This window comes from Enoplosus armatus, chromosome 2 (assembly GCF_043641665.1).
Source record: "Enoplosus armatus isolate fEnoArm2 chromosome 2, fEnoArm2.hap1, whole genome shotgun sequence".
Classification (NCBI taxonomy): domain Eukaryota; kingdom Metazoa; phylum Chordata; class Actinopteri; order Centrarchiformes; family Enoplosidae; genus Enoplosus; species Enoplosus armatus.
In genome coordinates this window covers 22,019,689-22,038,322 of record NC_092181.1, presented here as the reverse complement: position 1 = coordinate 22,038,322, position 18,634 = coordinate 22,019,689, and the positions used below count along the sequence as shown (strand labels likewise).

The following is an 18,634-nucleotide window of genomic DNA, read 5'->3' as shown; positions in this document are numbered from 1 at the left end:
CTTCGTGGTTAATGTTTATTTCAGCTACAGCTACAACTTTCTCCCTGTAGCTCCAACAATGGGATATTACACAACAAACTCAATTTCCCATAAGCCCTGGGATAGGGTACGCACAGTTGCGTTGCAACGCAGGCTGAAGCCTGGTTGAGGCAGTCCAGCTAGAGGCCATATTGGAATCTATGAAGTCGGCTTGCACTTTGATGGAACGGAGTGTTTGTCGTTTTGGGAGTCTCTAAATCGCTATCCCGGATTTATACCCGAGAGATTGCGCCCGGCTTTCCACTTGAGACTCTGCCAAGTCTGGACGGCAAGTTGTCTCGCGTCTTTTGTGGAAAAAATGAGTCCAACCGATGCTAAACGAGGGGCTAAACGCAGGAAGAACAAGCGGGGCGGTGGCAGTAGCTGCAGTGCTGTCTGCAATACCAGCGGTGGCAAGGCCGGGGTTGCCTCGGCCCTAGGCTGTGCGGGAACAGCAACACCTGCCTCAGTCGTAAGCTTCTTAACACCTGGCAGCACAGGCAACGGGAATATAGGGTCCATCATGGGCATGAACGGAGAGGTAAGAGTGTCACACAATGTGAACCGGTGGATGTCAAAACGGGGGCGACTAGCTAGCAGGGTTATCAACGACACAAATCTGATTTGGGCCCGACACTGCTGCGAGGAAGGCAGCTAGCTAACTAACAGTTGCAACGTAGCTAGAAATTAACTGGCTTAATTACCACTATTGGTGGTTATTATGTTTTGTGTAGTAACAAGCCAGCTAGCAAGTCGTATAGCTGTGTAGTTAAACTGGCCGTGTGATGGTATAACAAACTGCCGTAAACATTAGGCTACTTATGCCCTGGCCAAACGCTGTGACTATCATCGTTAGCTTAAGTTAAGAGATCGTAGCTGAATCGACAACAATTTAGACACCACGAAGCATTATTTTGAGCTCATACAGTCCAGGCAGGTGGAGATTACATTGGCGAAGCCAAGATTATCTGGTAGTACTATTGGGTCCAACACAATTGGCCCATAGGTTGCTATTACACAGATAAACATTATTGCTAGCTAAGTTAATGCTAACAGTGAACAGTAAGAGTACTAACAACTTCAGCCCCGTTGGGCCTCGATGTGTTTTTACAAGTTGACCATCCACTTTCCTTGCTTAAAAAGGTTTGTTTAGTTTTATCTTGGTTATATTTTCCAGAAGATTAGATAAACCATGTAAGTAACTTCACTTACCCACGTTAGCATAGTTATACACCTCAAGTTAGCACTTAAACAATAACTTACATTGATACCATAAGATGTTAGCTAGTTTCGGTTCAAAATATGGTTGGTTAGCTTTTGGGATCACAAAAATGTACTCTACAAATGTATAGGCGTCCTGCATGGCAGTGAACTGTATCTTCCGTGTATATTTAATGTGATGTTGGAAGTTTAAAGGTAATCAAAGTCTTATGATACATGAACAAACAGCCAGCCTCCTAACAATCAAATAACACCCTTCCTCGGATGTTGTGACCTCTCCATCCAGACAGATCTTGCACATCATGAGAATTACTTTCTCTGTTCATCATAAGAAAATAATGTAGTCAGAAAAGTGCTGCATGATATAATGTTTAACATTGGATACGTTTTAGTCAGTGTTAGTCTACTTATATTGATATACAGTAGTTTGTTTAATAAAGTGACAAGGCATTACTTTGCTGTAGTTTTAATACAGCTGTCCGTCCACTGTTGAGTTTGTTTGTATGTTATTTGTGTGGCCAAATTATCTTTTATAAGTGCTAATCAGTCAGTTCTAGGGGCAAGTGGGAAAATGTTTTATTGTAATTTGGGTGAACTGACTGTCCAAACATCAATTATGGTCACATTATGTTTATATAGTAGTCTACCTGCCTAGCTTGACTGTATTGCCTAACAATTGTCTACCTTGAATGTTCACCACACACACATAGCTTGTTAACTCAGAAAATACAGATCTCTACTTCACCTCTTAAGGATTTGAAATGTGATGTTAAAATTCACCCACTCACCAAGTCAACCTGCCATAGGTCCTCGTTAACATTTTCAATCTCAACTACTCTTATAGACGGTCTTAATATAAATTTCACCAACTGTAAATAATTAAGCGCTTAAGTGGTTGACATTAAGTTGTTTGTGTCCCTCAGGTCAAAGTGAACAACAGTGTTACACCACAGTTTACGGAAGGACCAGTTAATGCTGACTTTTCCGGAGTCCTTCAGGTAAATAATACATCAAATGTTTCAGAAGTTCATCTAAGCCCACTGTAAGATTGTTTTTTCAATCGTCCCATTTACCAAACATAGTTCGTCACCTTGATGCCAGAAGTTTAGGCACACTAGAAGAGGGAAGCACACTACAAGATGGCTTCATTTCGTCTTTATTTTATTGCCTTTACCCGCTAGATGTCAAACATTCAGTGTCCGAAGTAACAAAACACACAAATATCACGCATGTTCAATTCTGATGCTACTTGCTCCAAACACAGTTGTGCACTCTGCAACAGTGGGACATCAAGATGCTCCAACATTTGTTTTCAGACTCCACATCTGGAACATGATTGAAGCCAGTCTCATCGTACTGTGACTGGCCACCCTTAGTGATCAATTACATTTCAGTCTTGGCAGCACTTTTTTGATCTTTTCACAGCAGTGTTATAGTGCTGATATCTCAAATGTAGCTTTCTGTCAGCGTTTAGCCATATTTCAAGTGACTGTCATCAAAACATTTTCTTGAAGGGAACATTTGGTCTAAGCCAAACTTTATATTGTCCTGTTGGAATGATGCTGGGCAGTGAAATTAATATCTACAGCCATTGACAAACAGGATATCACAACATCAGGACATTTTTTATTAAAATTAATGAACACATTTTATCCAAATGAGTTTTATTTGAATGTAGGCCTTCCCGCATGCATTCTAATAGTAAGAAACTTTGCTCATATCCCAGTGAAATCTCTTGTAGATCTTGTCATTATTATTATTTTTATTATTAACGTGCATTACTGAACATGTTCAAATATATTGTCCTGTTTACATATGCCATAGTAAGTAATCAGTAGGGCTGTAACAGTGTTTTTTGTGTGTATAGTTCAGTAGACATTTTATTCAGCACACACGGTGAATCAAAAAACCCACATCCATCCTCATGTTTGTTCAAAATATGTCATGTGGTTCTTGACCTGCGCTACCATATGTTTTTGTCATGTTATGAACACTGCTTGTATTATGCTGATAAAAAATACTCTAAATGGGCCAGGCAAAACTCCATTGTTTGGTTTTACAAAATTGTATTGAATCAAACAGTGAACTATTTCAGTTGTTGGACTCCGTCTGACCTTTGCAGTTTACCTAAATATACAGGCAAACATTTGGGGAAAAAATAAAATAAAATACCACTGCCGAAGAGTGGGTGAAGATGAGTAACTGGCACCCACAGATTCAGAGTCTCATGGGAAATACTGGTACACCTATAAAATGTTGCTGAAATAGACGCAAATCAACCATCTTTTTAAAATCCTGAAAGCTGTTTTGCTCTCTGACAAACACTGCCAGTATGGATGTCATAATTGCAACTTCTGGCTGCTAATTATGTGTCTGTGCCACTCTGTGGTTCACTCACTGACAAGGCTGTGCATTAAGAAGAGGTTCCAGTGTTTTAATGGAGTCCAGTGGGGCAGTTTAGACAGCTGGTGTGACCTGGCCTAATATATAGCAGATATACTGTATAGCAGACTGGTCAATCTTGGAGCCAATGTGAACAAAGAGTAAGGGTTTTAGTTTTAGTGTGACAGTCCAGATTGGTTGACGTAGTTTGATGTTCATCACACTTTTTTTTAACAAATAACTGAAACAACCCTCTATATTTCTTTGTAAACCATTTACAACATTCTTGTTGCTCTTTTTCTTCTTTTAAAAATAGCCTGTTATATGGTGAACATTAAATTTGAACTGGCTGCGTACCTTATGGTATTATTTTCTGTCTTTACTTCCTCCTGCTAACATACTCATCACAGACCCCATTCACGTTCGGTTTGAACCAGCGGGCTCCCTACACGGCCGGCGATCGCTGCCTCTTGTGCCGATGTGAGCGTAAAGACGGTGCCGTGCCTTCAGAGGCAGGGATCTCGGGCCAGAACGGTACGTCGCAGCCCAACAAGACACCCAGTGCCCTCCAGCTGCCTCTGTGGGTGTGCTCTGACTGCAGGCGCACAGTGGAGAAGGAGGACCGACACACTGCTCTGGAGCAGTCGTTGGGGGTAAGTCACCTGGGTATAAAGAGTTTTAAAGGTGCGTTGAAGAATGACAGGCCGAGGTTTGTGGCTGTAGTGAAATGACTAAGTGCTCCAGTTCTTTGCTAGATTTCACTGCCTCTGTCTCAGCACCGATGCCATGTATCTGCAGTTTAACTCACACAGCTGTGGTCGGTCGTTCAGTGGATGGTGTAGCTCTTGTATTCACCTCTGTTTCTTTGCCAGAAAAGCTAGAACAGATGGAGCAACTAGAAGCAACAGCTGTTGCTGTAAAAAAAACAAAACAAAAAAAATGTTAAGACATCCTACCAGTTAATATTTTGACTTGGCTTCACTTTGAACTTTAGATAGATAACAGTATCTAGGTCAGAAATATGTAAATTCTGTCAAGTTCTTTAAACAGAGGACAAAGCAGTGGATGGAATATGTTGTATACTATATTCTATAAATTGGTTCTTTTCAGTATGTTATACTTTGTAGGTGTTGGATTTCCTTTACATATCGGAGCCTGACTGTAAATATCCTCTCAGGCCTATGTTGTATCGATGCCATGATGTCTGAGACCAATGCCTCTTCATATAAAGAACTTTATGCTGTGCATCCTGGATATGTGCTCAGCTTGTGTCTTTGTAAGAACAACACCAACTTAAAAGTGCAAAAATCTTGTGATTCAACACAGTTTTTTCCCCACTGAAATACAAAGTTGTTTTTCTTCCACTGAGTTGTGTTTATAAGTGTGTGATTATTGGTTGTAATTAATACGGCTATAGACTACACCTCTTAATGATGCAGACTGAATTTAAAAACAAAGGGACTTGCTTTTATTTTCTTTTATTGCAAATTGTTTGTTTCCACGTCTGGTTTGATTAAGAGTGAAACATAATGAGCAGGAAAATCAGTTATTTGTATGTGCATTTGTTCACAAATGCACCCTGTTGTATATTTGACCAGTGTTAAGTATTAAGTTGCACTTGTACTACTACACAAAGTATAACTCAAAAGCTCCTTCAGTATCGGTAGCTGTAACTGTTACATCGTCAAGCTGATTCATATGCTATTGATCAGGCTTTAATCAAGGCTTGTCAGGTATGTCAGGGGGTTTGAGTTTCCTCAGTTGTGGATGCGGGTGCCTTGGCCGTTTGGCTTGGGTTTGGTTTCCTCCATAAATGTATTGTTCCATTGCATCCTCACAGCAGTGGGGTACTATGCTGACTCACAATATCATGGCCCTGTAGTCAACAGAGCCAAGCCACTGGAAAGCTTATATTGTGAAGCGACTGCAGAGCGTTTGCCTGAACAGAATTTTTAACCTTAATTATAGATCCATTAGCTTGGCAATGATTAGATCAGAAACCAGCGAGGCTCCTGTCGTAGTCACAGAGGTCTGTTCTGACTGTTAGCGTAAAAACTCCAACATGGGATTTAAGTAGGAAACACTTATCTCATGGCATTCATGTTGTATGGATACATGGTTGGTTGTGTCCGTATAACAGGTTCTTAAATGGATGGACTGGCTGATCTGAGCTACTGTACCTGGACTTCATTTGTTGTCGGCTCATAGCGCGTCCTTGTAGCTGCCACAGTGATCAAGGAGAAAGTTATTGCTGAGCTGAGGAATAACAATGTCCAGACCTCTGCAACCCACAGTTCTGGTTTTATAAAGATATTATTCTGTCTTGGCGAGCCAATTCTGATGAGATCAGCTCTTCAGGCGAGGAAACAGTTGAAATAAAATACAAAACTTCTAAAGACAGAGGGTCAATCCACATTCACTTTATTTTATGCTTACTGTGCATTCCTGTTGATATGCCCAATGTGTGCAATGTGTCACATGATGAACGCTTGCAGCATGTTTTGGACTTCACACACGTCAAAACATGATAAACATCAATATTTGTGACACAGAAATTGCTACGTTTTTGAGCTCTTTCCTCACTTGCTTCTTGAAAGAAAAATGCTCTGTATCTTAGTCTGCTGTTTTTCATATTTCCCACAGAGCCAGGACTTCCTTTTGCACATGCCTGTGGGTAATGGAAACCTGGGCCAGGAGGCAGCCACAGGGGACAGACTGACCACTGCTGTGCCTACGCTACCCATGCTCCCAGCCCCGGACCTCACCGCACCAATGCCTGCTGATACAGTGTGCAGCTGTGAAGCCTGCAATGAGAGACGGTCAGTTCAGAGTGATTACCATTAGAGTACATTTATTTTTAACTTATTATTTAATCTTTTGTGCTTTAAAGTTGATGTGATCTTTATGATTCATGTTCTGAATAACAGGGAGATCTCTGCTGAGTCAGAGAGGGAGTCACAGCAGCTGCAGAACCACTGGTCGGAGGTTCGCTACCTGGTGCGCTGCATCTACCGTCAGACTGGAACACCACTAGCAGATGACCATGACCAGCCCCTAGAGAGAGACAAGGAGGGCATGAAGGAGCTGGTCGATAGGTACAACTACTCTTTTTCTTTTAGGGGGTTTGTCCACTAGGGGTCTCTAGTGAACTGCAAAAGTTTCTGTGGATGCAGGAAAAAGCCTCTGTAAAAACAATCAGACCTTTGAGAGCCTTTGAAAGCTGATGTCAAGTTGAAACTACTGCCTTCTCTACTGTAATCGGTCAGGTTAAAAACCCCATAAAATGGCATCTTTATTTCCTTGATATGATGTATTTCCTGGATCTTTAGGTGTGCCGTGGCTCACTGAGGGAACATTTAAAACTGTAAACCAAGGGGAGATGAAGGAGTATGGATGTCACCAGGAGGCATTTCTTCGTTTTTTTGGTTGGAGTTTTTACTGACGCCAACATTAATTGCTTCATTTCCCTCCTGTAGACTCTGTGAGAAGGACCCCTACCAGCTGTATCAACGGTTGGAGCAGCAGGCTCGTGAATATGTCTTGGAAATGAAGGTGCGGCTACTGAAGCACCTATCTACAGGTCCCAAGACTACAGGACCAGTAGGGACCGTGGCTGCTGCCCATGGTCCGCCTCAGGCCTACCAGTTCATCTCCCTACTGCTGGAGGAGTACAGTGCCCTCTGTCAAGCTGCACGCACCATCAGCAGCTTCCTGCTCACCCTGGTCAGTTTACTTTTTGTGTAGCCAGAGCCACAGATATACTGTTAGCAGTCCCGCAGGTGCCATCAAAGTCAATTCATAGCCTGTTTTACTGTATTTGCTTCAACTATGATTCTAACCGGGGTTTTTTCTCAGGAGAATGAGCACCTCCAGAAATTCCAGGTGACGTGGGAGCTGCACAACAAGCACCTTTTTGAGAATCTAGTGTTCTCTGAACCGATCTTGCACAGCAGTTTACCTGCACTGGTCGCGCAGCTGAAGTAAGATATAGTTTTACTAGTTTAAAGAAAGATATGCTGAGTTACTCATCCATCATTATCACTTAATCTGCTACTTTAGATGCAAATAAGATCAATGTTCCGCACTCAGTGTTTTTAAAAGTTTAGAAATTAAAATTTTAAAGTGGACTGTTGACCATAGGAAACACAGATTCTACAAATCTCTTTCTTAAATACAATAAATGACTTGTGTCATTCTTTTCATCCTTTTTTTTTAAGACATGGCACAGCCTCCCATGATTCATACAATGAAGATATGTACAGGACCTTGTTAGAAAGCTACCAGCAGCTGCAACAGGAGATGGCCTCGGTGGCTGCTGAATGGCAGGAGTGTGAGAAGAGGATTGATGACTATGTAGATGAACAGGTATACACATCCAAGACAAAGCATAAACACATTTGATGTAGAAAACAGTACCTTTTTTTAAAAAAAAGGTGGTACTTGATGAAGACGCAGTAATTAAAGCTGTTGGATGGATGTCTCTTTTGCAGCTGCTTTTTAAGGTGGATGGTCAGAGTCTCGCCAACCAAAGAACAGAGCCACACAAGTCCTTGATAAGCAAAAATGTAAGAGACATGAAAATTATATCTGAACACAGTCAGTGTTTTTTATCTTATCTTCAAATTCTAATTTCATTCATTTCATGGAAGTTCATGTTCTTATTATTATTATCTGCCTGTTTCTAGACTTTGAAGACTAAGCAGCGAATGCTGAAGGAGGACTGGGAGTTCTTTAAGCAGAGAAGATTTATAGAAGAACAGGTACACAACAAGAATATGGAGCCATCACAGCAGATTTTAAAATGTGCATTTCTGCGCTCCAGAGCAGTTTTTTTTCATTTTGTTCTCCGTCATAGTTACCAAACAGTAAGAAGTCGCCCTCCGGAGAAAACAACTTCACAGACACTATGAGGATGCTGTCATCTCGTCTGAGTATTCCAGACTGTCCAAACTGCAATTATCGTAGAAGGTGAGTTTCCAGGATTCACTGTCATTTTCTGGCCTGGGATCATGTCACTTAAAGTGCAGTAAATTTAAAACATATATGAAACTGCCATTGTTTGTTATGATCTTCTCGTGTCAAATGTTTTTTTTATTTCCTGAAAGATTTCATTCCCCAACTTTCACTCGTCAGGAAATTGATTTCTCCCTAAATGTTATGCCTTTGTCTCACCTAATCAGTGAGCTGAAATGTGAGAACATTTTGAACTTGCTGTTTGTATATGGCTGCATCTGTAAATCTTAAAATAAAATGTAATAATAATAAAAATTATTATCCAAAGGTAAGGCCACTGTGAGCTCGCCTTTTAACTCCGGGGTTTGAATATGTTTAAGATTTTGTTGAACAAAATACTAAAAGACATTTGACTGTAGGGGATGAACATGAGTTTGGCTTCTTACTTTTTACCATGTCATTTTGAATACTTCATCAATTTTGAGATAATGCTGTGATGATTATTGCAATATGATTTTTTTTCTTGCCCCACTCCTACCAACAGGTGCACATGTGATGACTGTAGTCTCTCCCACATCCTGACATGTGGCATCATGGACTCTCCCATCGCTGAGGACCTCCACATCAAGCTGCCCCTGCAAGGGGAACCTCCCCGCGACTACCTGGCAGAGGTGCATCCTCCCAGCCTCTCCTCCGGCAGTTCAGCATCTGGCTCTAACTCCAGTTCTCCCATCACCATTCAGCAGCATCCAAGGCTCATTCTGCCTGAAGGGGATACCAATACTTTGTAAGTCGGCCAGTCAGTGTCCCGTCAAATGGTTGCTAATGCTTTGTGACAAAACTTCCAGGCACAGTTTAATATTGTGTATATTGGATGATAGTAACAGGGAAAATGCTTAATTGTAACTGTTATCTTTCCAAGGTTAGCAATATTCTTGAATTCGAATATACTCCTTGAAAAACACTTGATTTTCAACATAATCTGGTGTTTCATCTACACAATCACTCATGTAAATCAAAAATCTTTTAATTGAAGCTAGATGAAATGAAAAGGGGCCGTTATTGCTTTTGGTTCCGGTCTTCTGAAAGTGCTCGAAACGTTCTTGAATTTTACTCTCAAAAAGCTGTACGAACCCTGTAATAATTGCAGACCTCTTCCTATAAACAATAATTTCCCCCTCTTTCACTTCCCCCTAACCTGATTACTCATTTCTCTCTTCTTCTAGTATTAGTGATGATGACGAAGTGCCTCCGTTGTCCAGTAAGTTCGGGGACATCTACCCCATGAGTGGTTATGAGGCTAACAGTGTGGTGACCGCTGCTGTGAACGGCCTCCATAATGACATCAATGGGGAAGGCGAAAACGTGGCACTAAAGGCAGGGGTAAGTTTTGTACTTTGTTCCTTCAACAAATGCCCAAGATTAGTTGTGAATTTCCCTGCCGAGTTTCTGGATGATGAATCTGATGTTCATTATGAGTGGGTTACTGGTAGTTCGGGAAATGTTTTGTGTACTGTTCCTCGGCCATTTCTTATCAAGTCTTCTTTGTTCAACTTATTTCTGTTTCAGTCTCCTCACATTACCAGCAGCAGCAGTTCATCAGAGGGTGACGAGGAGGAAGCTGATGGTGAGGTTGGTGGGGAGCCCCAAGGGCAGCAGGAGGAGCTTTCCTCAGGAAAGACCAACAGTCCTCCACCTTCTTACAGCCACCAACAGGTTTTTAAAACACTTTTGATAAGCTTTCTCTGTCATATTGCTTGGAAATGTAGCGAATGAAGCTGTTGCAGTACATGCTTTAGGGATCATTACGAAAGTAGCCCCTATTTGGGATAAATATTGAATCTCATTACTTTTTCTGGTACTGACCAACATCTGTCCATAGTACAAAGTCTAGTACAGAGAGCTGGCATCAAATACTTAAAAGAAAAAAGGAGACATTTAAGAAGCTGGAACAAGATCAATTGTCGGCATTTTGCTCGAAAAATTGACAGACTGACAGAACACACACTCCAGGATAAAGTAGACAACATGTTTTGAATTTGTTTTGCCACTCTCAGGTAGAACAGATCCAGCATGCCTGCGAGTGCCACGTGTGCAACCAGGACCCCAGCTCCTCCACCCTGGGCCCTGCCACATGCCTGCCCCCTAGTCGGCTCCACGCCACACCTCCTCCCTCTGTTGGACACCAGTTCTTCACAGACAGCAAGACTCCCCCTGCCCACCCTGCCCTCCACCTCTACCCCCACATCCACGGCCACCTGCCCCTACACAACTTCTCCCGGCCCCTCCTGCACCCTACACTCTACCCTCCCAGTCCTCCTCTCACACACAACAAGGTGAGGAGGATCATTCTTGAGCCCACGCATCCACAAGGATAGACAAATTATTTTCTTCCTGGTTCATTTCTTTTTACAGTGTGTAAAATTCTAGCCACGAGAGTCTCTTTAAGGGAAAATTGATTCATTTCCTTATCACTGTTTTTTTTTTTTTGAAGGTTCCAGGAACAATACTGAGCTTAGTTGTATTCTAGTTTCACTTTGTTTCACTGTCATTTCAATTATCCGCCACAAGGGGTCAGACTGAACCCAATCTGGGAGGATTCAAAAACAAACCCAAACATGAATTGTACACCAGCTCAAATCAGTTCTCTCTCATAATTTCAAAGTAATGACATGATTTGTTTTGAAACTTACGTTCTTTCTTTTTTTCCCTTAAGCCTCTGCCCCCAAATCCTACATCAAACCACTCAGCATCCAAGCAACCGGCCTTCAGCCCGTCGTTACCGGAGCACGTTTACCAGAACTGCTTTGGCGGTGCAGGCGGAGCAGGTGACTGGAACAGCTCACTGCAGTGCCTGTCTCTTAAGTTCGAGAATCTGTGGGATGCTGCTGTGATGAAGAGCTGGAATCCGTCTGTGCTGTTGCCCGAGTCCCTGCCAGGTGAGCCACTTGGGCACAGCAGAATTAAAAAAAAACAAAAAAAAACCCTCAGCAAGTCAAAGAGCATAAAAATCATGACTTGTCTCACGTTATGTATTGACAGGTGACATGCTTGGACCACCCCTCGCTGACGTTCCCCTCCCTCCAACATCATCTATCGGCCCCCAAGGGGAACACCCCTCATTGCCCACCCCTCTACCCCCTTCGTCCTCCACTTCCTCATCATTGTCATCGTCTTCATCATCGTCATCGTCGTCATCATGCTCCTCTTCAGAAGCCAAAGAGCAGAAGAAGAGCGGCGCCAAGAAGAAGTGTCTCTACAATTTCCAGGATGCCTTCATGGAGACCAACCGAGTGGTGATGGCCACCTCCGCCTCCACGTCCTCTGTGTCCTGCACTGCCACCACTGTCCAGTCAAGTAATAACCCACCCATCCACCTAGCATCTAAAAGACCCAACTCTTTAGGTAATATAGGAGGTAGGAGCAGTGGTTAGGTTTGTACTGCTGATGGGGCTTTTTTCTGATTAAATCATGAGCCACAGAAAATCAGTTATTACATTGGTGTGACATCCATTGTTGCTTTTTAACTTTGGGGAGCTGTAAGATTGGACTCTCATCATGTCATTACTAAGGACATGATGATGCTTGCTATTCATTAATAGATTATCTTCATCAAGACAATGGTTGAATTTCTCTGTGATAATAGTTTTTAGGTAATTGTGAAGTATTAACAGGATGTTGTTGTTCATACAATATCAAGAGTGACATTGTATGAAGACAGATGTACCAGGCATGTTTATGTGGCTTTTTAAAAGGAATTGCACTTATAGGGCAGTTGCTGCACTAACAGGGAAATTGTTGTTAGTGCATGTAGGCTTGAATGCAGGAATTGATATTAGAATCCGTGTTCACTGACAAGACTTTCTTAACTTTTGTGTGAAAGCTCTGTGAATAACTACATGTTTTAAAGAGTTGGTTTTAGGACAAAGAAGAACTAAACAACAATCTCATCCAATATATCTTTGTCTTCTCTAGACGATGTGTTTCACAGTCTAGGTAAAGAGGACCATAGGCAACCCGCTCCAGCAACCTCTAGAAATGGCCCTACAGGACTGACCTCCCTCCCTCCGCTCTCGGGCCCCACCCTGCCCCCAGCACCCACTACACACCTTCCCACAATGGGATCCCAGCCCTTTCCAAAGATGGCCGCTCCAGCCCCAGACTTCATGGAGGCCCACCAGGGTTTGTGCCTCCCACCTGCTGAGCCTCCAGCCTCCTCAGCAGATGGTCCTATCAGTGCCCCACCCAGCGTCTGCAGGTAAGACCACGACTATCCTACAGGCTCATAAAGATGGATACCCATTAATGAAATGTAATATCAATGACTGATTGTTTGGAAAGGTGATTTTGTTGTTTTTGATGGGAAAAAAATCATTCTTTTCAGTGATCCTGACTGTGAAGGCCATCGGTGTGAGGGGAATGGGGCGTACGAGCACCAGCCGTACGATGGCGAGGAGAGTCAGGACGAGGACAGCTGCTCCGAGCATAGCTCCTCCACCTCCACTTCCACCAACCAGAAAGAAGGAAAGTACTGTGACTGCTGCTACTGCGAGTTCTTTGGGCATGGCGGGGTAAGACTCACACATTTATTACTCACAGGAATTAGCATGTTCACCTCAAATTAACATGTACTAATTTGAATTTCAATTCTGCATTCTGTTTATTTGGGTTCAAATTTAGATGTAACGAACTGATGGTTTTGATCCCCTGTACTTAATTAAAACAAAAAACAGAACTATAGCATTTTCTGTGTAGGGAATCATGGTTTATTAGCTTAATGTAAGAATTTATTCATACTATCTTCATTGCATCATTCCGTTTTATTCTCAGCCTCCAGCTGCTCCTACCAGTCGAAACTATGCAGAGATGCGGGAGAAGCTGCGCCTGCGTCTGACAAAACGCAAAGAGGAGCAGCCTAAACGTGAGGAGCACCAACCAATAATAGAACGAGATGGAGGGGTGGAGGACCACAGGCGGGTGGAGGACCTGTTGCAGTTCATCAACAGTGCCGACAGTAAACCTGCCTCCAGTTCTAAGGCAGCCAAACGGGCCAGGCATAAACAAAAGAAGGTAACTGTCCCTCCCAATCAGTTCAGAAAACCCTGAAATAACCTCCAGTGTATATCCGTCTAGTCTAAACCACATAGAAATACAGTAACTCTGCTAGTACTTAATGCTCAGGTATTTTTGTCGTCAACTATGATTTTCTTTCAGTCAAAGTAAATAATGCTGAAAGTGTATGTCTCTTCGTGCTTCAGATGGAGGAAAAGGCCCGTCTGGAGGCAGAGGCCCGTGAAAGGGAGGAGCAGCAGGTGTTGGAAGAACAGCAACGGCGACAGCGGCAGGAAGAGGAAGAGGCAGCGCTTCAAAAGGAACTGCTCCGGCTGCAGGAGCTGCAGCAACATCGCGCTGCCAAGAAAAAAAAGAGAGAGAAAGCAAAGGAAAACACAGCTCCCCCTCAAAACAACCCACAGCCCCTCAAACAGACAGCTCAGAACGTCTTAGATAACCTACAGAATGGAAAGTCACAGCTGCTTCAAACACTCATCCGCCTCCCGGACCAGAAGGAACCCAGATTTGACCCCGTACCCCGCCCCAACACACTGCACAGCCCAAGACACACCTGTGAGAAGGGGTTTTCTACCGAGACCAACATTCACAACTGTCCAGCTGCCCTCCACAATGGCACTTCTACAACTCAGATTGAGGTCAACAGTAAAGTTAAGGCCAAGCAGTCTGCTAAATTGGCCACTTGTGAAGCTGCTGTAAAGAAAGCCCCAGAGTTTCCCAAGAGCTCAGATGTGACAGCAAAGCTAGCTAATGGCACCACCCCCACCACTACAACAGACACCAAAGCAACACGAATCAGGCCTCCCGAGGCCCTGACTCCTCTCCCAACCACTGAACCACGGAGGGAGGATAGGAGTAATAACAGAAGCGCCAGTGGAAAAAGGCCGCAGCAGCAACCGCTGACCCAAATAAAGGAAGAGAGAAGAAGTCCACCTGTGTCAAACCCTTCCCCTTCCCCCCCTCCAGCTTCCCAGTCTGAGCAGCCGCAGCAGAATGGCAAACCTCCCAGTGCAGAATCCCCACAGCCCAAAGGCAAGACCAAGAAGAACAAGAAGAAGAAAGGGGACAAGATGAACACCTCAATAGGTTGGTATTATTATGACTCAATTAGGTTCAGGTGTTTGTTAACCATGAAATACTGTTGTCCAGTAGTCTTGTCTTAATCTCACTTCTGACCAGTTTTACTGCTGAAATAACTGCGTTGGCTCCACAGACATCATGCTAGGTGAGGGAAATACAAACTGTGTCCGAAACAGAACTCTGATCAGGGACAGCCTCATCTATTTCCTCACTTGTCTCTTGGGCATCACAGAGTGGTTAGTGAATGTGTGTAATGTGCAGATTGCTGTGGCCATTTACGTCTCACTGCCATGAACAGGAAGTATGGGGAGTTTCTTATTGTAGTGTGGCTGTACAAAGTCTTTTCCACTGACAAAGTGCTAGTGGCCAACCCCAAAACATGCTCTGCCTCACTCTGGCCCTTAAACCTGCTGAACTAGAACAAAGAAGTGGCAAGGGTCGGGTATAGATAACATTTTCAACAATCTGGTATGCAAACTTCCAAACATTTTAAACCCACTATATTTTCAAACAACTAAAGAAAATATCTTTGAACATCTGAATGGGTACGATGAAGAGCAGCACAGCTTGAATAAAAAGTGGAAAAGCTCATGCACACTGTACCAGCAGTACGTGAGGACATCATGCATGTATGTTATTTTGTTTTAGATGATGTATTCTTGCCCAAAGACATCGACCTGGATAGCACTGAAATGGATGAAACAGAGAGGGAGGTGGAATATTTCAAAAGGTACGTGTAAATTAACTAACTTTGCCAAATACTGATGAGATATTTCTGAAATCCTTTTCTCTTGCTGTCAACCTTCAAAAGTACCCTGTGGAGATTTTGACCACTAGTGGACCATGGACTAATGTTTTCACAAGTGGGCCCCTGTTTTGTTTTTTTTGTATTACATGCATGCACATGAAAATGCATGTGCACAAGCAGTTTCCTACTGATTGACAGTTGCATAGCAATGTGGTAGACATGCATCAGTGTGCCAGCAAAGGCAATGAAGATGACTGCTAGCAAACAAACATGGATGTAAACAATGTAGGTTTTAAACTCCTCAAAATTGTCTTCTTTCCTTCCCCATTAAAACACGTTTATTAGGCCTCAAGGATACACAAAATGTGGCGAGAAACGTAACTGTTTGTTTACATGAAAACTCCACAGGGTACCTTTAACATTTAAAATTGAGGTAGTATGGCTCTCCAGAGGATTCATGTTTTTTTGGGGGGTTTTTTCTGCAGGTTTTGCTTGGATTCTGCCCGGCAGACCCGCCAACGGCTTTCCATCAACTGGTCAAACTTTAGTTTGAAGAAAGCCACGTTTGCTGCACATTGAGGGTGTTAGTGAGTGACTGTCGGGACACAATCAGTACCTTAACAGCTATACCAACCCACACGCCCCCCCCCGCCCCCCTGTCACCCATCCCTTTACCCTCCACTCAGCTGTTGTCCTCCCAGAACTTCTGCTCCATGCTGTGCCCAAATCACACCCACGCTGCCTTGCTTTGTTCTTGTCACTGTGTGGCTCCAACACAGACCCATCTGGACTGATCCACCTGTAGAACTAAAACAAAAATGAAATGAAATGACACAAAAAGAATCACAAAATGCTACTTTACATCTGATTAATTTTCCTTGCGTGCTTGTGTGCTTTTAGTCTGAGTTGGGCATTTCTCTTGACTGAAAAAGCCATGGTCTGAGATTATTTTCTTATATTGGCTTACCTGTAGTCAAAAGATGCTTACTATGTCTGGATGGTTTCCTTCCAAAAAAAGAGACAAAGGAAACTACAAAAAAAAGAGAAATGTAATGAATTAAAAGCTGTATTTGAGATATTGTGGCTTACTATCCCATCGTTTCCCGTTCCTAGCACGGCATCTCATCCACATGATTGACAAGGGAATGGGCTTGGTCAGCTGGTCTCCACTCCCTGCCCCTACCCCCCACCACCTCCACCCTATTTCACAGAAAGGAGGAAAGCGTAATACTTGACAATGTTCTTTTTTGGTTTTTAAGTACTGTTTAACAAACTGTTGAGTAAAAGTGTACCAGTTACAGTTTTTGTTTTCTTTCTTTTTGACCTGTAGCCAGCTTGTATCAGAATACTTTCAGAATGAAATTGAAAAAGAACAATACTCACACTATCAATCTGTTATAGAGTGTATATTGTATTAACACTGAAGCCAAACTGGCTACTTTTAACATATTGTTAAGTAATATTAAATCTTGTCTTTCTTTTTTGAAAGATGGAATACAGTAGTATGGCAGGATTATGTGTCTTGTGTCAAATTTTATTTCCTACTTGCAGTAGAAATTGCCAATAAAGGACATGGACACTTAAAACTACACACATACACGTAAATAAATTGTTTTGGGAAATAAGATTATCACTCCGAGAGTTAGGCGAGAAGATAGGTACCAATCTCATATCTGTCCTTTTTGAATATAAGCCTACAGCTAGCAGTCGAGTAGCTTAGCACAAAGACTTAAACACATCCGTCTTTTTGCTCAGATTAAACTCATGAGGGTTAATTAGTGAGCTTTAGAGGTGCTGATTGGACAGAGCTAGGCCAAAAGTTTCTCCTTGTTTCCAGTCTTTGTGCTAGCTAAGCTAACTGGCTGCTGGCTGCAACTTAATAATTAACGGTCAAACATGAGAATGGTATTGAAGTTCTCCTGTAACTCTGGGCAAGAAGCAAATACGATTATTTCCCAAAATGTGAAACTTTATGCTGGATTTAAGTTTAAGTTATTTAAAGCCAGAGTGAGAAAATCCTCTTCCCTTCGAGGTCAGTTCACTACAATGTGATCGTGCCCATATGGGACTCGTGAATCGCAGGTACTGCTTGAGCCAAAGCAGGAGTTTTACCCATTGTTAACTGCTCTGCATGTCTGCGGCTACTAAAGGTTGCAGGGTGAGTCATTCCCTCAAATACAGGTTCCTTTTGGGAAATCCACTAATTGACAGTCATAATCAATCTCGAAGGCCACTGTAACTGAGTCATGTAGATCCCGAGGTTCAGTTTCTGAGGTGAAGTACATAAAAAGGTAGCTGCCACTGGGCTACTTCAGGCATTTACATGTAGCCCCATTTCATATATGCACATGAAACTCTAGGGAAAATTGATTTCAGGCAGTTATGAAATCAAGTACATTCCCTCAGGGTAGAGTGAGCATGAAATGAGGTCATGCTTTGGCTTATCTAGATGTAGATGAGTTAATACATACCTTTCACTGAACAGCACTGACAGGACACAGTGTACATCAGCAGCGGTAAACAAGCTTTTGCTTGGTGTTTTTCACCAGTTTGAATTAAAAAGATATCTTATAAGGTATTAATGACTGCTGAGCTGCCCTCTCGGCCATAGAGTGCTAAAATATGCTCAAGTGAAGTGTAACTGTTAGGGTGAGGTTTTAGAAAACTAGGAGCTGATCTTGACTTTCAGCTGGTAAGTGCAGTTTATTTGCTAAAACCTAATTTCACATCTATTTGCACAAAGAAATAAGAGGTAAAGACATTGATGGATTCAGGATGCAAAATATTCACATATTTCCATTCTTAAAAATAAGACGAGTGGAGTTTTAAGCAAATCTTGATTTTTAATGTAAAGTCTTGTGCTGTTAAAGTACAGTATGTTCATATCTTATTACTCAGAGTCAAATGGATAATGTGAAGAGGAAGTGAGTTATGTTCTTCACAGTGACTGCTTCCTCGTAACTTTTCCAAGAGTGACTAGTTGATAAAAAAAAAAAAAAAAAACTACACTACACCACAAAGAAAATTACCACTCTTAACAAATTTGATGAATGAAAGAATTGTGGTAAAATATACTTCATACAAGAGAAGACAAAAGGTTTTGGGTTTGTGAGAGCCACCCGAGCAGACATGACTCATTTCAGGTATGAATGACTGCCTGGC

At 42.4% G+C, this 18,634-nt stretch overlaps 1 protein-coding gene across 1 annotated transcript; it reads left to right on the top strand.

Annotated features, from left to right (window-relative positions):
* The first annotated feature begins 262 nt into the window (after positions 1-262).
* fam193a (family with sequence similarity 193 member A) lies at positions 263-16,985 on the top strand. The gene is made up of 24 exons (XM_070915840.1): positions 263-559; positions 2,163-2,237; positions 4,032-4,274; positions 6,265-6,440; positions 6,549-6,716; positions 7,098-7,344; positions 7,477-7,601; positions 7,839-7,986; positions 8,112-8,186; positions 8,307-8,381; positions 8,477-8,589; positions 9,119-9,361; positions 9,807-9,957; positions 10,144-10,290; positions 10,632-10,910; positions 11,291-11,513; positions 11,617-11,680; positions 11,777-11,931; positions 12,550-12,832; positions 12,959-13,145; positions 13,405-13,644; positions 13,833-14,730; positions 15,373-15,454; positions 15,958-16,985. Exons 1-24 carry the CDS (start codon positions 338-340, stop codon positions 16,049-16,051), a joined length of 4,713 nt encoding a protein of 1,570 aa, XP_070771941.1. The 5' UTR covers positions 263-337; the 3' UTR covers positions 16,052-16,985.
* Positions 16,986-18,634: the final 1,649 nt, after the last annotated feature.

Bases quoted from the DNA above. Each gene is read 5' to 3' on its own strand.
- fam193a (XM_070915840.1), top strand. From the start codon at position 338: ATGAGTCCAACCGATGCTAAACGAGGGGCTAAACGCAGGAAGAACAAG. The intron at 9,362-9,806 runs GTAAGTCGGCCA...TTCTAGTATTAG, and splicing joins GAAGGGGATACCAATACTTT to TGATGATGACGAAGTGCCTC. The intron at 9,958-10,143 runs GTAAGTTTTGTA...TTTCTGTTTCAG, and splicing joins ACGTGGCACTAAAGGCAGGG to TCTCCTCACATTACCAGCAG.